This window comes from Kogia breviceps, chromosome 12 (genome assembly GCF_026419965.1).
Source record: "Kogia breviceps isolate mKogBre1 chromosome 12, mKogBre1 haplotype 1, whole genome shotgun sequence".
Lineage (NCBI taxonomy): Eukaryota > Metazoa > Chordata > Mammalia > Artiodactyla > Physeteridae > Kogia > Kogia breviceps.
In genome coordinates this window covers 91,029,021-91,047,862 of record NC_081321.1, presented here as the reverse complement: position 1 = coordinate 91,047,862, position 18,842 = coordinate 91,029,021, and the positions used below count along the sequence as shown (strand labels likewise).

Genomic DNA, 18,842 nt, shown 5'->3' with positions numbered 1-18,842 from the left:
TCCTGCCCGCGACCGCCCCCCGCCCTCCGCCTCAGCCACTCACGACCACGTCCGGGTTTGTGGGCGGGGCCAAGTCGGCCTCGCTCGGCTGTGGAGAAGCCTCAAGGCTGCTGGTCTTCTGCTTCCGCCACTTGGCTCGCTGATTCTGGAACCAGATCTGATATGAAGGCGAGAGAGGATGGAGATAAGCAAAAGGGATTTTCTCCATCTAGTTCCTCCCCCCAAAATGCATAATGACGGCGCCTTCCAAGGGACCCACCCATTACAGTTTAGGAAGCTCCATGGCATCCAGGATTTCTTTGGATCTGATCTGCCTTGGGAGAGGGGACCCAGGAGCACAACCTTCAATACCTGCAGGGGTGTGGGCTCATGGGAGGGGGTGAAGCAGCTGGGCGCCATGTAACTGGGAGTGGCGGGGTCTGCGGTGAACAGTGGCTAAAGGGGGCAGCTTCTCAGCTTCAGCCAACAGTCACCATGTGGAAATGTGAGGCCAGCGTTGCAACCTCATCCAACTTCTGAGGCAGAAATCTTGATTTTTATGTGAAAGCGCTGAGATTTAAGGTACCGTGCAGTTCAAATAAAACCTATCTGGGTTCTTTCCTGCTGGTGGGCCACTGGTTTGCAACCCCTTTGGTCCCCGTGACGTCTATACGTTGGTTGAATGTTGGCGGTTTCCTGTGTTCACAAGTGCCCTGATTGTCCATGACATGCTGCCATCTGCACTTGCTCATTCTGCCGAGGCAGGTGCTGAATTCTGGGCTTTACACCAGATGCAGATGCTACCCACCTAGCTGGTGACTGATTTCAAATAGGAAGAAAAAGGGGAGAAGTCCAGACAGGGGCGGTCGTTCACCAGAAGAAAAGTAGGTTCCAGTGAAATGAAGGATGGAATGTTGACATGGACCCTGGAGCAGATTTTGAATTCGAATGAGTCCATCATATATTTTTTTAATTTTAATTTTTTTTTTTTTGGGGGGGTACGCGGGCCTCTCACTGTTGTGGCCTCTCCCGTTGCGGAGCACAGGCTCCGGATGCGCAGGCTCAGCGGCCATGGCTCACGGGCCCAGCTGCTCCGCGGCATGTGGGATCTTCCCGGACCGGGGCACGAACCCGCGTCCCCTGAATCGGCAGGCGGACTCTCAACCACTGCGCCACCAGGGAAGCCCTTTTTAAAATTTTTATTGAAATATAGTTGATTTACAATGTTGTGTTAGTTTCAGATGTACAGCAAAGTGATTCAGTTATACATATACATGTAGATATATATGTTCTTTTTTAACATTCTCTTCCATTATAGGTTATAAGATATTGAAAGGTGGATGGGGAGAGGGATAAATTAGGAGGTTGCGATTAACATATACACATTACTATGTATAAAATAGATAATCAACAACGGCCTACTGTGTAGCACAGGGAACTCTACTCGATACTCTGTAAAAACCTATATGGGAAAAGAATCTGAAAAAGAATAGATATATGTTTATGTATAACTAAACCACTTTGTTGTACACCTGAAACTAACACATCATTGTAGATCAAATATACTCCAATATAAAATTTAAAAAATTATATTGTTCTGTTTTTCAAGGATTGCTTTTTTGTTTATTCATTAAAAGTGAAATTATAAAAAAAAGATATTGAGTATAGTTCCCCCATCATATTTGTTAAAAAAAAATGAAGATTGATTTAGAAAACAGTTTTAGAGAGAGTGCCAACATCTAATTGGATTTGCTAGAGCGGTTCTTGCAGGACTCGAGATATGCAGAGGGTGATCCATACCCCTAGTGAGAGACAAGGGGCTACTGCATCTCTAACCACAGAGGAAGCCATAGACCCTTGGGGGGAGAAAATGACAGATTACAGATTAGGTCTCTGACCATGGAGGGTCCTTGCCACCTCTCTGTGCTGCCTCCAAAGTGATGCCCATGTGTTCTAGGTCAGGGGTTGGCAAACTAGAGCCTTTCTCTAGAGCTTTCTCTGGCCTCCTACCTGTATCTGTATAATCCTTGTGCTAAGAATGGTTTACACATTTTTAAATGGTTGGGAAAGAAATCTAAACGAGAATAATATTTGGGAACACATGGAAATGATACAAAATTCAAATTTTAGTGTTCACCAGTACAGTTGTATTGGCACATGCTCATTTGTTACATACTGTAAACTACGGCTGCTTTTGTGCTACAAGGGTAGAGTTGAATAGTTGTGACAGTGACGTTATGGCCCCCCAAAGCCTAACTTAATTAGCATCTTGTCTCTTACAGAAAAAGTCTGTTGAGCCCAGGTCTAGATTGTCAAGACCTATTTTGTGAATGAGGCTGTGTGGTGAACGATGTTCTGGAGCTACAGCCAAGTGCAGAAGGAGGGAGTGGAAGCAAATATCTATGCTACCTCCGTGTCCATCCCCCAAGGTGAGAAACCATCTTATAACTGTGGTGGCCTCATTTCCTGGAAAATGATATTTGGCCAGTATAACTGTACTCATGGGATAAAGCTAATGGAAAATTTCTGATGGGGCAGCCCCAGAGGGTGCAGGATACATGGGATCTTACCCATGGCCCCAAGTGCACTGAGGTGGGGGGCCGAGGGCGGGGATGGCTGTACCTGTACCCGAGCTTCTGGGAGGTTGATCCTGGCTGCCAGCTGGTTGCGGACGTGGGCATCAGGGTAGTGGGTGAAGTGGAAGATCTTCTCCAGCTCATGCAGCTGCTCTGTGGTGAAGATGGTTCGGATCCTCCGCTTGCCCTTCCTCTCCTCTGTATGGAAGAGGGTCCAAGTTGGGTTAGTGACCTTGGTCTCAGTGAAGCTTTTGTGCTGTCTTGTTCTACCCGTTCAACCCCTGTTGCCACTACTTGGCCTCTAGCTCCTTAGGTTTGGAGTTTTACAAGGTTCTCTTTCCTAGAAACTCTGCTCCTAGGCTGACCCCCCTCTCCCATACATCCTGGACAGTGTGGCCAAGATGACCTTCTAAAAACTTCTTTGATTGTCCTTTCTGCTGCTCAGATGCCTTCAAACAAATTTCCCTTGTCTGTAACAAGGAGTGGTAAACCACAGCTTGGGGGCCACATCTGGTCCACTGTTTGTTTTTAGAAATAAAGTTTTATTGGAACACAGCCTGACCCAGGGGTTTATGTATGGTCTATGGCTGCTTTGGGCAGCCATAGGCGACTCTATATGGCAGAGTTGAGTCGTCGAAACAGAGACTGCAAAAGCTAAAATAATTACCATCCAGCCCTTTACAAAAAAGGCACAGCAGTCAGCCCCTGACAGCCCCTGTTTCCAACCACATGACTAGTCTCATGCCCACTCAGAGCCGCTGCATCATAGGTGGGGTCCTAGTGCAAGAGGAAAATGTGGGTTCAGAAAGGAAGCTTTTTCCTTTCTTCCTCTCTCTCTCTTGACTTGTCAGGGTGGTTTTTTATTTGCTACTTAAGGCCCTGCTCCCTTGGGCACAGGGATACTAATAGCATGAGTGTGGACCCTCACAGGGCCCACCCTTCAACTTGGTGCCAGGGTACCTGTGCCTGACCTTGACCCTCCTCACATCCGCGCCCTTCCCTCCCCAATACCCCCAACACAGACGACAGAGGAGGCAGCAGTCACTGGGTAGGGGCGGGGAAACAGGTGGCTGAGAGCCCATCCCAGGGAAGCAGGGAGGCGGCGAGAGGGGCACTGAGCCTGAGCTGAGGCTCCAGGCCCCTGGTACATGCTTCGTGGTTCCACTGGATTGCACTTACGAAACACAGATTCAAACATAAAATCATTAAGAATTTCAAGAGGGTGACCATGAGCTTTAACCCACAAGTGGCAGGCCTCCTTCTGAGCGCAGGGCCCTGTGCAACTACACTGGTCACACACAGGCCCGTGAAACTAGGCCTGCGTGATCGTGTGTGTGTGTGTTTGTGAGAGAGAGACGGGAAATCAGGTATTCAGTTTGGACGTGTTAAATTTGAGATGCCTGTTGGCTATTCAAAGCAAATGGTCAAATAGGCAGATGGTTATGTGTTTGGAGCTCAAAGGGGATCTCGGGACTGAGGTTCACATTTGGGACTCATCAGTATATATTTGGCCTTTGATCTCATGAGAGTGGGTGAGATCACTTAGGCAGGAGGAGAAAAGTGGAGGGTCTAGGAGTGAGCCTGGGTCCGTCCACCATTTAGAGGTTCAGGAGCCAACAAGGGACCCAGGAGAAATCAATGAGGGAGGCCAAGAAGGACAGGTCTCTATGGTAGGCGACAAGTGCAGTGACATAGACACCTCACGGAGAAACTCTTTTAAGAAAGAAGGCTCAGCTGTGTCCATGCTGTGACTGGATTAATTGCAATGAGGACAGAAAGGGGGTCCTTGAACCTGGCTGCATGAGGACCTTAACGTTAGCAGTTCCCACACAATAGGGGCAGCAAGGGCTCACGGGCAGTGGGCAGAGGAGAGAAGGGGAGGGGAATTGGAAGAGGCAGCAACTGTGCACATCTTCAGAAAGGTTTGCTGGGATGTGGTGGAGATATTGCAATTGAAAGCTGGAGAGACCGTGTTCATGTGGTCCCAGGGATTTAAAACAAATTAACAGTATAACATCATGTAATCTCTCCAGCCAATCTCTCTCTCAGTCTATTTTTGGGGGAACCCTACCTAAGACAGAAGGAGCTCAGATCCACAAAATTCCATAGAAAACATGGGGCGAGAGAGGTTTGGAAAGAAGGGAGTGATCACAGACTTTAAATTAGAGAGGATGAAGGGAAGAAAAATAAGAAACAATCAGTGTGTTTATTCAACACCTAGTAAGTACCAGGTATAGTGCTAGACCCTGACCTTGGCCTGTGTGTAAGTATATTTAGCTTGCCTTGTTCCAACATGGATTTGTGAGGCATGTGGTCCCGAATGTGGCATTTAGGACGTCACTGAGGTCCACAGGAAGACTACTTGGGTCGAATGAGGATGGTCAAAGCCAAGCGAAAAAGAACAATTTTGTGTTATCCACAAACACACTAAATACAGTGTCTCTGATACTGGGTAGGAACTTCAACAAGTATATGTTGTATTAAATTGGATGGGGTGTGAGCGGTTGGGGCGAAGTCAAGGCAGTGAGGAAAAGAAGAACTTTTATGTGGAGAAGGTGCGATAAAGAGGGAGGTTGGGGAGAAGTGTGGAGTGCAGCCTGGAGCGCACATGTAAAGTCCCTCAGCAGGGGAAACTGAGCAAGAAGAGCGAGGGCTTTGGCGGAAGCTCGATGGAGCAGGGCTGCGGGGCAGGCTGCCCAGAGGTGCCCGCTATACCTGGCCTTGAGTTGTTCAGGACACGACAACGGGAGCTCAGGTCCTCAGCAGAGAGTGAAAGAGGTGGGAGGGGTTAGAGGCTGGAGGGATGAAGAAGGGGTTTGGAAAGCTGCTCTGGAGACGGGCGAGAGAAACTAGGAGAGTAGGGAGAATGGAGATTCAACCAGCCTTGCTGTAGCTCCTGATGGAACCAAGGGACGGTGAACATTGGAGGAAGCACCAAACCAGGTGGGGCATGTTTGTCTCCCTGACCATGGACTTCTGAGGCCAGGGTTACAATTCTAGTCTGACTTGCAACAAAGACCACATGATGCAATTTTAGGAATACTAGGAAAGGTACACCCCCCGCCCCCGGCCCGCCCCAGATCACCTTCACTTTTGGGGCCAGTTCCTACCATTCTAGTTGACCACCATGGCTCCTGATCTCTCACTCCTGTAAGAAAAGTCTGCTCTCAGAAAATGATGGTGAATCTAGGTACGTCCCGTCCTAGCATCCCTCACGTGCATTGGCAAGACCCAAACCCTCTGGGGTAAGAAGGCTGCTGTTCTCTGTCTCTCTGTGTCTCTGTGTCTCTCTCCACTGTGAGCTCCTGGAGGGCAGGGACGATACACTGGACTTGCTGAGTAACTGGCACCTATTGGGAGCTTCATAATTATTTGCTCTAAATGAATAAACGTGAAATTTAGGCTCTGTTCTCAACCCATTCGGCAGATAAGACACTGTCGCAAGAAACAACGTGGAATGATTTGTCTGGAGTCTTGTGCACTGTCAGATGTCACAGGTCAGGAGAGAGCAGAGTTAGCTGGAAAGGAGGGGTGGGGATCAAAACTCTTGTTGAGGTCTCCTTACTTCCACTCAGTCCACTTTCTTTTTCCCCCCGAAAGAGGTAAAACCACCACAAACTATGAGCTGGAGTAGACACAGTGAAAAATGGATTTCGCTTGTGATGGTTTAACAGCTGAAGAGATCAGTTAACTTGTGTGTGTGTATGTGCGCTTATTATCCATCTTGCTATCATTGGACAGTAGAAAACCCACTAAGCTGGATGTCAGAAGCCCTGAGCTCTGTTCCTGGCTCCAGTCTACAGCTTGGGCCATGTTTTATTTACTCTCTGGGCCTCAGTCTCCACATCTGTAGAAATGGGGGAGGAGAGAGGGTTTGAATGATCAAATCGCTAAGGCCCTGACCTTCTGTAATTCTTTTTCTCTTCAGTTGGAGGCTGAATGGCTTAAAAGGCCTGGCCTTGGGCTTGCCTGGTGGGCGAAAGGAGAGGGCCAGAGAGGAGAGGTTTCTGCTGAGGATAACTCTTCTGGCTGAATTGCTCCTGCATCTCTGAGAATCAACAAGTGCATTTCATAGTCTGCCTTTGGTCTCACCCCTCCTGACTACCCCTTATTTTTGTTAGTCCATTTTGTTATTCCCTCAAAGTACTTTTACTCATTTTTCTGACTCTTGGAAGCTCCTTGGGAGTCCCGGACAGTGAGGTTTCAAACATGATTACTCCCTAGAGTAAGCTATTGGATTGTGAACCAGCTGATGTGATCTGACTTCTCTCCTTCTCTATCCCCTTTTCCCTCCTCAAGTCCACCCTACTTTTTAAATTAAAAAAAAAAAGAGATATTTATTCTATGTTTAGAGCTGGTGGTGTATTTAAGGGATAGAGCCAAAGCCAGCCAGGACTGATGTACAGAGAAATGGCAAGTCATGCTGAAAGTATCTCATTCATTCGTTCACAAGGTCAGCATTTTAGATGATATTAGGGATACAGTGCAGTTCTATAGAAAATTGCAAAAATATTTCACAGAATGGAAGTTCCAGTGTGGATGGGCAAACTGAGGTCAAGGACAGCATGGATCTGGGATTCTTCTGGGAATACAGAGATTTGGAATAGAGGATACTAAACAGAAAACGTAGGGTGCCGAACCGGAATACAGGAAAGTAAGCAATGTGGAGAACAGAGGATTAGAAACAGAATGTAGATTGTAATAGAAATAAGCTATCTCCTCCTTTTTCCCCAGAAGGAAAGTTAGGCAAACAAGGGCTCGTGACTAACTATAGATTCCTTAATAAAATGATTATTTCAAGTTTCCATTTGTGTAGCTAAGGGAGCAGCTATTACGATATATATGGTTTTCCTGTATTTCCTTTAGGACCAGAAGGGCATAATTTGGAGATAAGGTGAAAAGGAAAAGATCTGAACCCTACCCTGCAAAATAATTGGGGAGGGGCTGCTTGGCAAGTTATGAGCCAGTAAGAAAAACATTATTCTCATTAGCTTTGAACTATACATTCTCAGGATAAATGTTTATTCTTGAGAGACGATGATAATGATGGTGATTATGTGTATGTGCCCAAGAGCTGTAGTGACTTCTCCTGTGAAGAAAGAGGGGTGTCTAAAATTCACATGGTTGGCAAGATGGAGGCTGAGCCCCAAGTGGACCGACCTGCAGGACTCAAGGGCCAAAGCCCCTCCCCTAAGACTGAACATGGGTTCTTGGGGTGTCAACAGTCAAACACTGATTGTCCCCATACAACTCTTCTTGGGATGTTATTTGAGACTGAATATCCCTAAATTGGAGAACTATAAAAAGGAGTGGTAGGGAGAGGGGTCCTGGAGTTGAGATCACCCCCAGTGAGTGGGGGTCCCTGAAATATGACTAGTGACACCCCACCAGAAGAGCCATTTTGGGAGACAGATAGACTTGAACCTGGAGCTAGGGAAACAAGGTTAGGATCTAAGGCTGGCCCTTGTTCAAAGTTTAACTCCTTACGTCTGCCTTGTTCAATATGGTAGCCACTATCTACCTATGGCTGTTAAAATAAAATAAAAAATACAGTTCCTTGGTCACACTAGCCATAGGTCAACAGCCACATGTGGCCAGTGACTACCGTATTGGTTGGACAGCACAGATAGAGAACATTTCCATTATCAGAGAGAGTTCTATTGGATAGTGCTAGCTTACTGGTTTTCTCATTGGGCTCTTGAAAAAGTCATAATCTGGGTCTCACTTTAAGTTTCTTCTTGTGTTGCAGTTTCCTCTCATTGCCACATATGTCTAGGAAGGAGAGTATCCATCAGTCATAGAGCTGACTTTGATGGTGTTGGGAAAACTGGAAGTACAGGGAAAGTGAGAGGAAGGGAATCTGCTGGTGACTGGGGAGAAGGAGCTTTCCAGTGGAGAGGATGGTGCCTTGGAGCTCCGGGTGGTGCCCCAGAGCAGGATGACCTGCCCACGGTGCACAGGGCAGGGAGGGTGGGCAAGAGCAGAATCTGACCGGTTGGCTCAGGAAGTATGAAGGTCAACACTTCAGTTTTCCCATCAAATGCGGGAGGAGGCTGCTCTAGCAAAGGAGTGAGGGGGCCAGGAAGCCTGAGGCTTGGGTTACAGACCACAGTAGGAGATGAGAGAGACGAAGCAGGCGAGGGAAGGCAGAACAGCATAAATGGAATATGGAACAAAGGAGAAGGCAGAACACAGGACTCTGCAGGTAGAATTTTGGAACCAGGAGGAACCTCATTAAACGGGAAGCTGGAAGTACCAGTTCATGGATGGAGCACCCATTGCATGGGATGATTCTTTCTTTCTTTATTTATTTTTTCTTTTTTGTGCGGTACACAGGCCTCTCACTGTTGTGGCCTCTCCCGTTGCGGAGCGCAGGCTTCGGACGCGCAGGCCCAGCGGCCACGGCTCACGGGCCCAGCCGCTCCGCGGCACGTGGGATCTTCCCGGACCGGGGCACGAACCCGCGTCCCCTGCACCGGCAGGCGGACTCGCAACCACTGCGCCACCAGGGAAGCCCAACATGGGATGATTCTTAATCATGGGGAAGGTCTGGGATGTTCTGGGCCCCGGCTCAGAGAGGACGATGGGGAGTGTGGAGTCCCATCCAAGGGCACCCGGGGAAGGGCGGGGAGATGGGGCAGGAAGGGGGCAGGGAACTGCCGCCCCTTTCAAGTTACTCCTCACCCGGTTATTAATTGTTGGAACTCTTGAATCACACTTCAGTGGGTCTTCAAAGAGAACGAGTCAGCAGAACTTAATCAAACCTGAGAAGTTTAGCGCATTGATCATAAGAAATACACAATTTACACAGGTGATTAGGCCACCTAATTATAAACTGATGTTTTTCAGTGCATGACTCCCTCCCCTGACTACTCCTTCTCTTCGGTCTGCTAATTGGCCTTGGCCGCTCAGCTAAGGCCCCAGGGGCTTTGCAGCTGGGCTGAGACGCCGGAAACGGGCCTTGTCCTTGTCTTCCCAAGGCAGCTGGTTCAGCAGGATGGAGATCCAGGCTCGCTTTGGGGCCCTCCTGCAGGCTGAGGACACCTGAACAGGACAGGTGGGGTGCAGGGAGGTGCCTCCCAGGGCAGAGATGCTCTGGCCTCTTCCCTCCGGGTGTGGTCCTAGACTTCTACCCTGTGCCCGGAGTGTGCAAGGCACACTCCCTGGCCCAGCATTCAAGCTCTTCAGGCTCCCCCCTTTCCGGGGTCATCTGCTTTCTGCCCAGTCAGCACTTCCATTATTTCTGCGCCACCAGATCGCTTCTAGATTCCCCAAATCGGCCATGCCTTTTTATCCTCCAGGGACTTGCTCTCACTACCCCCTACGTCTGCAAGCCTGTCCTCCTCCTTTGCCTAGTAAACTCTTACTCATCCATCAAAACCCAAATCAGTCAAAGATTTCCTTCTCTCCAAGGTCTGTTGTGAATCTCCATGTGGAAACACAACAGATTTTTTTTCTTAATCGATAAGTAAAGTGCTAAATTTCAGTGTGCAAGAAACCAGCCTCCATATTTGTACAAAAAAATCTCTCTCAATCTTTATGTATCCATGTATCAAAGTGTTAATGGTACTTACTACTGGATAGGAGATGGTAGAGTTATAGCTACATTTTCTTTTATCTTCTTTCTGTTTATCTGTATTTTATTTTATTTTATTTTTGTGTTATGCTGGCCTCTCACTGCTGTGGCCTCTCCCGTTGCGGAGCACAGGCTCCGGACGCCCAGGCTCAGCGGCCAGGGCTCACGGGCCCAGCCGCTCCGCGGCATGTGTGATCTACCCGGACCGGGGCACGAACCCGTGTCCCCTGCATCGGCAGGCGGACTCTCAACCACTGCGCCACCAGGGAAGCCCTGTTTATCTGTATTTTTAATTTTTCTATAATAAGCGTGGATTACTTGTATAAATAAACAACAACCCAGAGAATATAGCTAGAGTGGAAAGAGATGAGGATAAAGAAATTGCTAAAAGAAACAGCTGAGAGACCATTGGAAGGCTCTCCAGCCACGGATTTGCGCCCTGTTCCCAGGGGTGACTGGGTCAGTGCCCATCCACCCCTCAGCAGTGTGAAGTTGGTTCTTCCCACATGTATGGTCGCCCTTTCATAATATTTTTTATATATGGCTCTCAGCATATATGTCCCCTCATACTCTACCACACTTTTTTCATTTTCATATGGTTTTTTTCTTTTTAAAATCGAAGTTGTACCTTTGTTTAAAGGATTTTGTGTGGGAACGCTACAAAACAAATAGCAGGAGCGCTCCTCTCTTGACACCTTGTGCGGGCACCAGAGTGTAGCCTGTTTCGTCCCCCGTTCATCCAAGCTGTCTCTCTGACTGTGCATCTCAGCGGAAGCCTGAAATTCCCCAAACGTAGGTTTTAAAGATGCTGATGGACATAGATAAAGTCCAAGGTGCTTAGCTTGGCACACGTGACCTCAGCCTACCTCCTTCCTGTCATCTCCGCCGACATTGGTCCATGATTTCTCAGCTCCAGCCACCCTGAGTGTCTTTGTTTCTCAGAAGGAATGTTCCTTTTTATTCCTCTGGGCCGCTTCACCTGCTTGCCTCTGCCTGACTGCTATCTCACACGCCACCTCCTTCTGAAGCCTTCCTTCAAGCAGTTTCTTGCTCTCTCCTCTGCGTTCTCAAAGCACTTTGTCAGGTTTGTATGTTTTCTCTGTGTTGTTACCGTGTGGCTCTGCAGACGGTGTGCTTGGATTTGGGCACAGGGTACTGGAACATGGGCTGATTACATGTGCTTAACTGTTTTCCTCACTGAGAAGTTGTGTGTGTGTGTGTGTGTGTGTCTGCTTCCCTCCTGCCCTCATTCCTTTCCATTCTATACTTGACAAAGCAGGGGAACAGACGACAACACAAGCTGTGAAGCTAGAGGACGTTTCCTGTTGTGATACAGGAAACTATTCTATTCAATCCGGGAATCCATATTCAGTTACCCTTCCTGCCGAGAACTGAGGAGGAAGTTAACTAGCTCTTATCTCTGTGAAAATACATACAGAAGGCCAGCCCAAGCGCAGGTAGGCAGAGTTCCCAGATTAGAGGTATCCAAAGCCCCAGGCCCCGTAAACAGGGAGAAGAGCCAGTTGTGGCCAAAAGATGATTAACAGCTGCCACAGCACAAGGAGTATTTGGAGGAGTAAACCTCTGTAGCAACAAGCATGGATTAAAAAAGCAAGGAAGGGGCTTCCCTGGTGGCGCAGTGGTTGAGAATCTGCCTGCCAATGCAGGGGACATGGGTTCGAGCCCTGGTCTGGGAAGATCCCACATGCCGCGGAGCAACTGGGCCCGCGAGCCACACTTACTGAGCCTGCGCGCCTGGAGCCTGTGCTCCGCAACAAGAGAGGCCAGAGTAGTGAGAGGCCCGTGCACCGCGATGAAGAGTGGACCCCACTTGCCACAACTAGAGAAAGCCCTCGCACAGAAACGAAGACCCAACACAGCCATAAATAAGTAAATAAAATGAATTTAAAAAAAAAAAAAAAAAAAAAAAAAAGCAAGGAAAAGAGGAACTTTGAGAGTTCTATGTATGGAGACCAAAAGTGACCTATGAGGAGTCATAAGGAATAAGAAACCATCACCCCAGCATGGAAGAGTGTGAGGGAAGAAGAGGAACAGCGAGAAGGCTTGGCCCCAGCCCTGAGCCAGGGCTCCTTCTCCCAGGGCCCAGAGTAGAGCAGAGCCACTGCCTTTAGTTCTAGGCAGCTGGGGGCTGAGGAGGAAGGGGAGGGGAAGGAGGGAGAGGAGGGGGAGGAAGAGAAAAGAAAGAGGAAGGGGACAGGAAGAGAGGGGGGGGAAAGAGGAAAATGAGGGGGGACGAAGAAGTGAGGAAAGGTGGAGTGGGTTGAACTGTGTTCCCCTCAAGAAGAAATGTCTTAAGTTCTAACCCCTGGTCCCTGTGAATATGACCTTATGTGGAAATAGGGTCTTTGCAGATATGGTTAGGCTAAGGATCTTGAGATGCGATTCTCCAGGATTTAGGGTGGGCCCTAATCCAATGGCAGGTGTCCTCATGCGAGAAAGGAGAGGAGGATTCCACACAGACCCAGAGGCCTGTAGAGGCGGCTGTGGATTGTCAGCACCCACTGGAAGCTGGGAGAGAGCCATTTGAGCAGGTTTTCCCTCAGGGCCTCTGGAAGGAATCAACCCTACCAGCACCTTGGTTTTGGAATTGTGGTTCTGAAATTCTAAGATAATAAATTCCTGTTGTGTTAAGCCATTCGGTTCATGGTAATTTGGTACCGTGGCGACAGGAAGCTCAGACAGAGGGAGAGGATGAGGGCAAGAAGAGGAAAAGGAGGAAGAAGAAGGAGGAGGGGCTCAGAGGCTTCCAAAGGGCAAAGTCTGGAGGCATTGAAAGGGCGAGAAAGATTGAAGTGGGAGAGATGCTCCATGTGCCTGGGAGGGGAGGGGCAGGAGGCCGTGATGGGGAATGAACCTGGGAATCAGCAGGGCCAGCCTGTGCAGGACTTTGAATGTCACACCAGGGGTTAGGGGTTGATGAACTAGTGCCTGAGGCCAGATCTGGCCCTCTGCCTGTTATTGTAAATAAAGTTTTATTGGAAGATAAACATACCCGTTCCTTTATACCTTGTCTCCTTTGCAGCTATGATGGTAGGGTTGAGTAATTGCCACGGAGACCATCTAGCTATCAAAACTTAATGTGTGGCCCTTTGTAGAAACGCTGCTGACCACTGTAAGAAGATATCCTTCCAGTCTCGAGAATTCCCCGGTGCCCCCGGCCACCGCCACCAGATAAGAGGGCCAGAAGTCAGCACCGCCCCAAGGTGGTGTCGCCAGGACTCTCATGGCTGACCCCACTTCTGCTCCAGGTGGGTGGCCACTACTTCTGGTTTTATTCCCCTTTGCCTCCCCAGCCTGCAGCCTGGCCCCGAGTGAGCACTCAGCAATGATTCACTGAGGGACTGAATGGCCCATGAATGGACAAGGGAAGATATCTGTGTCCCTCCCAGGCCAAAAGATCCACACTGGTTTACCCGCTGAAGCGGTCCCTTCTTTGACCATCTTCCTCTCCCCTTTCCCCGCCCCCGCCGGAACTCGCAGGTTCCCTGCAGAGGGTCATCGGTAGGACAGGTGCAGAGATGATCTTGTTCCAGGGTCTGCCCCTCCAGTACAAAGTGACTTCCTCCTGACTGGGTCTCCCTGGACTTTGAGGACCCCCGAACTCTGGGGGGCTTTCCTCTCTCAGGAGGAGTGAGCGGGCAGCTGGGCTTAGCATCCCTTCAAATTGGGAGACCCTCTGGGATTTTTCCACTGAGGCTGGGGAAGGTCCAAGCCTTAGACTTTGAGGGTCCCTGTGAGAGTGGGAAGCTGTGGGGAGGGACCTTGGTCCCTGCCGTGAGAAATGAGGGAGGCCCAGCACTGGCCTGGGTCTGGATCGCTGACCTGGCCCCGGATCTGGTACGTATTGCTCTGTAGCACCGAACAAGCCAGTTTGCCTCTCTGGACTTCAGCCTCCTCAAGAAAATGGGGCTTGGACCACCTGCGTCAGACTCGAGAGCTTGCTAGAATAGATACCTGGCCTCCACCCTAGGCTAGAGGGAGAGTCTTAGGTGCCAGGCCTGGAATGCTGCCTCTTCGCAAGCTCCCTAGGAGATTGGGATCCTGAGTTAACGCTTTCCAGTCAACCTCCGGGAGCCCCTCTGTGAAGCCCTTTAAGTGGAGACAAAGAGGAGTTTATTCCTCTGTTATTATTGGGACAGGGGAGGGCCCTGGATGCACCTCTTCTGTCCTGTTGCCCATTCCCTGAGGGCTCCTGCATGCTGTGTGTGTGTGTGTGTGTGTGTGTGTGTGTGTGTGTGTGTGTTTGGTGGGGAAAAGGACAGAGGTGGAGAGGCATCAGCTGGTCCAGCAGCACTGGCGGAGGTGGGGCCAGTGAGAGGTGGAGGTGGTGAGTAGCTCCTGCCCTGCCTGGCACGGACACCCCTCGGCAGGGAGGAAGCTTCTGCCATGGAAAATGCCCACGAGTGGCACCACCGAGGCTTTTGCACAAGCAGCTTGTTGTGGAATTGGTCGTGGCGTGTCGGAGTGGGGAGGGCCCTCAGGAATTTTCTAGCTCTGCTCTTTCGTGTTCCAGATGAGGAAACGAAGGCCCAGCCAGGGGAGCGGCTTGCCTGAGGTCCTCCAGTGCATCGGTGCCAGACCAGGTGTTAGAGGCCAGGTTTCTGGAATCCCAGCTTCCTGCCCTCCCCGGCCTAGCCTCTCACAGACTCCAGCTCTTTGCAGTTTGTGCAAGTTACCTTTATAGTTTCTGACATGCTGGCATCTCACCTGCACTATTATTTCCTTCACATTTAAACAGACTTTTTTTTTGTTTTACGTAAATAAATACATTTATTTTATTTTATTTTTTTTTAATTTTTTTTAAAATTTATTTTATTTATTTTTTTGTGGTATGCGGGCCTCTCACTGTTGTGGCCTCTCCCGTTGCGGAGCACAGGCTCCAGACGCACAGGCTCAGCAGCCATGGCTCACGGGCTTAGTTGCTCCGCGGCATGTGGGATCTTCCCGGACCAGGGCACGAACCTGTGTCTCCTGCATCGGCAGGCGGATTCTCAACCACTGCGCCACCAGGGAAGCCCAATACATTTATTTTAAAAGAAAACCTCACATCATGACCATAAATAGGTAAATGGTATCATGTATCATAAATAGAAGGTTAGTGTAGAAATGATTACAGAACGATTGACATAAATAATCTTTGTAGGCAGGAATAAAGATGCAGACCTACTAGAGAATGGACTTGAGGACACGGGGAGGGGGAAGGGTAAGCTGGGACGAAGTGAGAGAGTGGCATGGACATATATACACTACCAAATGTAAAATAGATAGCTAGTGGGAAGCAGCCGCATAGCACAGGGAGATCAGCCTGGTGCTTTGTGACCACCTAGAGGGGTGGGATAGGGAGGGAGATGCGAGAGGGAGGGGATATGGGGATATATGTATATGTATAACTGATTCACTTTGTTATACAGCAGAAACCAACACACCATTGTAAAGCAATTAGACTCCAATAAAGACGTTATAAAATGAAAAATTCTTTGTCTGCCTGCCCCTCAAAGTCATCTTGAAAACCACCACGGCGACCCTTGCGAGTCTTGGACATGCTGAATTCCAGCCCAGCGGGGAGATGGATGGATTTAGGCCACATTCAGGAATACTGTAGGGTGGATGGTCTCAGACCACCAGGGTTCAGTTCTAATGCTACCTACTCTGTGGTTTTTTCCAGGTGATTGTCTTCCTGGTTTTATCAGCTCTAAGGTAGGGCTCACAGTTGTGACAAATGGATAGAACAACGGCCGTGAGATTGCCATGAGAGCCGTGGAGTACCGTCCAATCTTATGACTGCTATTTTCGTAAGCACTTACTGGGGGGGGGGGTGTCTCCTCTGGGTCCAGGGGGACAGCTGACATGAAACATGCCAGCAGCTTCAGGGGAGGTTTAGAATGACTGGCCTCCTTTTTGCCATCAGCCAATTTCAGGCTAGGAGAAGGGAAGCTGCTCTGGGAGGGGAAATAAGATCTCTCTCTTTCCCCACAGCAGAGAGGACAGACATGGGTTGTATGTAGCTGCAGCAGGAGAGACTCTGCTTAGACCCTTAGAAGAATGGTTTCTGTGAATGCTCATTGCTCATTCAATTCACTGGAAGATATTAATGAACTCCTCAAAATTAAGCTGGGGCCCTTTCCTACTGATACGCTGAGCTACTGGGAAAGCTGCCAGCGCCCTGGGGACGTGTTGCCCGCCAGGGTCTTTCCCTTGGCCCGCCTCTGACTGCAATCCCCATCTTGGGAGACTTGACTTGGTGGAGGGATTGGAGCTCCATGCTCGGTATGAGAAGACATCACGGGTCCCCCCGAGCTTCCTGTCCTTGGATTAAAGGGGTGGAAAGGAAAGAGGACTGGGACCCTTTTGTGAGATACTCCAGGCTCATCTCCTATCAGACTCCAGTGGACCCTCGAGACATCACCAGCTCCCTTTCCTCCGTCACTCAGCCGTCTCACCGAGGATGAAGCTGAGGCCAGAGTGGAAAGGCACTTTGCCACGGTGGCTCAGCAGGCCGGGGGAGAGGTGACACTGACTGCTGACTCCTGCCTCTTAGCGTGTATGTGGCCTCCTCCAGCCCTCCTCAAGCTGGCTCTCAAGCAGGGGTCTGGGATCTGGTCATTGTTATCTGGGGGCAAGCCCTGGGGTGGGCACTGGCTTGGGGTGTGATCAGGGTGAGCAGATCCGGGGCAGAGCCTCAGCCACTAGAGGCCGTGCAGGCTGAGCTCTGCTTACAAAGGGAAAGAACGTGACAGACCGTGCAGGTGTTTGGGGGCGGCTGGGTCTCGGGTCCTCTGCTTTGTGACGTGGGGGCATCCCCCAGCTCTTCTCTTTACAGATGGGTTTCCACGTCTGTCAAGTTCTGACAATTATGCTTTTCTACTGAAGTTAAAGAAGAGACGTGCCCAGCCTCCGGGGCAGCGCCGACCACACTGTCAATGCTGAATGAATCAATGATAACTCGCAGCTGTGGCCTGGTTACAGGAACAAGCCCTAGGTCCCCGCATCCTGCAATGAACCGAGCCTCGGTCCACACTGGAACAGCCACAGTCCTGGGCTGGGTAGAAAAGTATTTAAGGCTACCAGCCCAGTGCCTAACATCTCTTTGAATTTTGAAGGCTCCTCTTCTGTTGATATGGAGCAGCTTTCTCTGCCTGAGTGCAGCTGGGTCTTGGAGACCCAGGAACAGGTGAGAAATGGCCAGAAGACACTTACCCGGGGGCTGGTCCTGCGGGGGTCTCTTCGGCCCGGAGTCTGCGGCTGCTGCTTGCCCGGTGCCCTGTCCACCTGCCCCTTCCGGCCTGACTGCATCACTCCTCTCAGCCGGCCTCTTTAAGATCTCCTCGATGGAGAAGGACAGGCCCCGCTTCTTTGGGGCCTCACAGCATCCCGAGCTCTTCCTCTCCATCCCCCCATGGAGAGCCGGGCCCGCCTTGGCGCCCTCCGCGGACAGCTGCAAGGGGGTCAGAGGGGCCTATGCCAGTGGAGGGTGTCGTCCTTCCTTTCCTGAAGCCCCTGGAATGAAGAGGGTGAGCGGAGGTGGATCCTCACGTGGGATCATCCAAGCAGGGTTATGTCTCCACGGGGACCTCCGTGGGTCACCTCAGAAACACCCTGGGATCAAGGAGGCAGGTCACGTCGGGAACACTGGAAGGGGCTGAACCCCGTGCCCAGGGGCTCAGAGCCCTCGCCAGCTCCGCGTCGAGGGAGTCACCATTGCCAAACCGGGTTCGGCGCTACCACAGCGAGTCTTCTCCGGGGTGGTCCCCTTCACGATCCAGCGTAGGCCGGGCACCCCGAGGTCACGGACAGTGGGGAACGCGGCAGCAAAGAGCTGCAAGGAGGAGGGAGCCTGCCCCGGGGAGATCTGGAGGTAGGGTGGCCACCTTTGCCCTTTCTCTGGCTGGTGGCCCTTTCCGCTGGCTCCAGCCAGGCCTCTGGAAGGCTGGAGTGCCACCGGCCGGCCCCAAATGCCCCACTCAGTCCCGGGCCACAGTGCAGCTGGCGGGGCGCTCCCAGAAACCCCCCTGGGTTTCTCTTGCTTCCGCTGCGCCCACACTCCAGAGTAGACCTTCCAGAGTACCCGTGCTTTGGCTGCCCTGCAGATGGAGGCTTTGGAAGGAGGTCACTGGGTCACCTCTTCCAGGCTGGCTCTCTGTGACGGGGCTGCGCCGAGCACTGGTGTCCGAATCTCCCCTGGCGTCTCTGGTCCGACCATCGCCTTCTTCCGTTCTCTCCCTGACTTCACTGCACAAGCCTCTCCGTAGGCTCCTGGCCCGGGGTGCCTCTCCCTTCCTTTCGGCGTCCTTTCTGCACCCCCTCCTATCTGCATGCCTCTTACTTGCCTCCTGAGCCTGCACTGAAGGGGCACTTTCTCTTTGTCCAGGAAACTGTCCCCTGGGAGCTGATAGCACGGACCCGTCCTTGCGAGGAGTTCTGTTCTCAATTACTGTGTAACCAGGGAGGAGGAGAAAACGGCTGATAAGAGAGGAAACTCTCCACCCTCTTTACGGCCGGGGAGGCAGGTGTTGGGGAAAAGAGGGGTAAGAAGCAGGGAGAAACTGAAGGATGGGGATTGGGGGTCCCGGGGGGTGGTGTGTGTGTGCTGGGCAGCTGGCCAGGCCGGAGCAGGACGAGGGAAGGTGGGAACAGCATGGCCAGGAAGTGTCCCCAGGCCCCATAAAATGTGTTGACTCAGCAGGGAGAAT

General features: G+C 50.7%; 1 protein-coding gene across 1 annotated transcript in view; it reads right to left on the bottom strand.

Annotated features, from left to right (window-relative positions):
• Nucleotides 1–18,352, bottom strand: part of ISX (intestine specific homeobox) — a 98,078-nt gene extending 79,726 nt beyond the window's left edge. Inside the window, 5 exon segments of the mRNA XM_059082474.1 lie at nt 44–157; nt 2,602–2,753; nt 17,350–17,587; nt 17,849–17,968; nt 18,272–18,352. Of these exon segments, the coding sequence (XP_058938457.1) occupies nt 44–157; nt 2,602–2,753; nt 17,350–17,587; nt 17,849–17,968; nt 18,272–18,352 (705 nt within the window).
• Nucleotides 18,353–18,842: the final 490 nt, after the last annotated feature.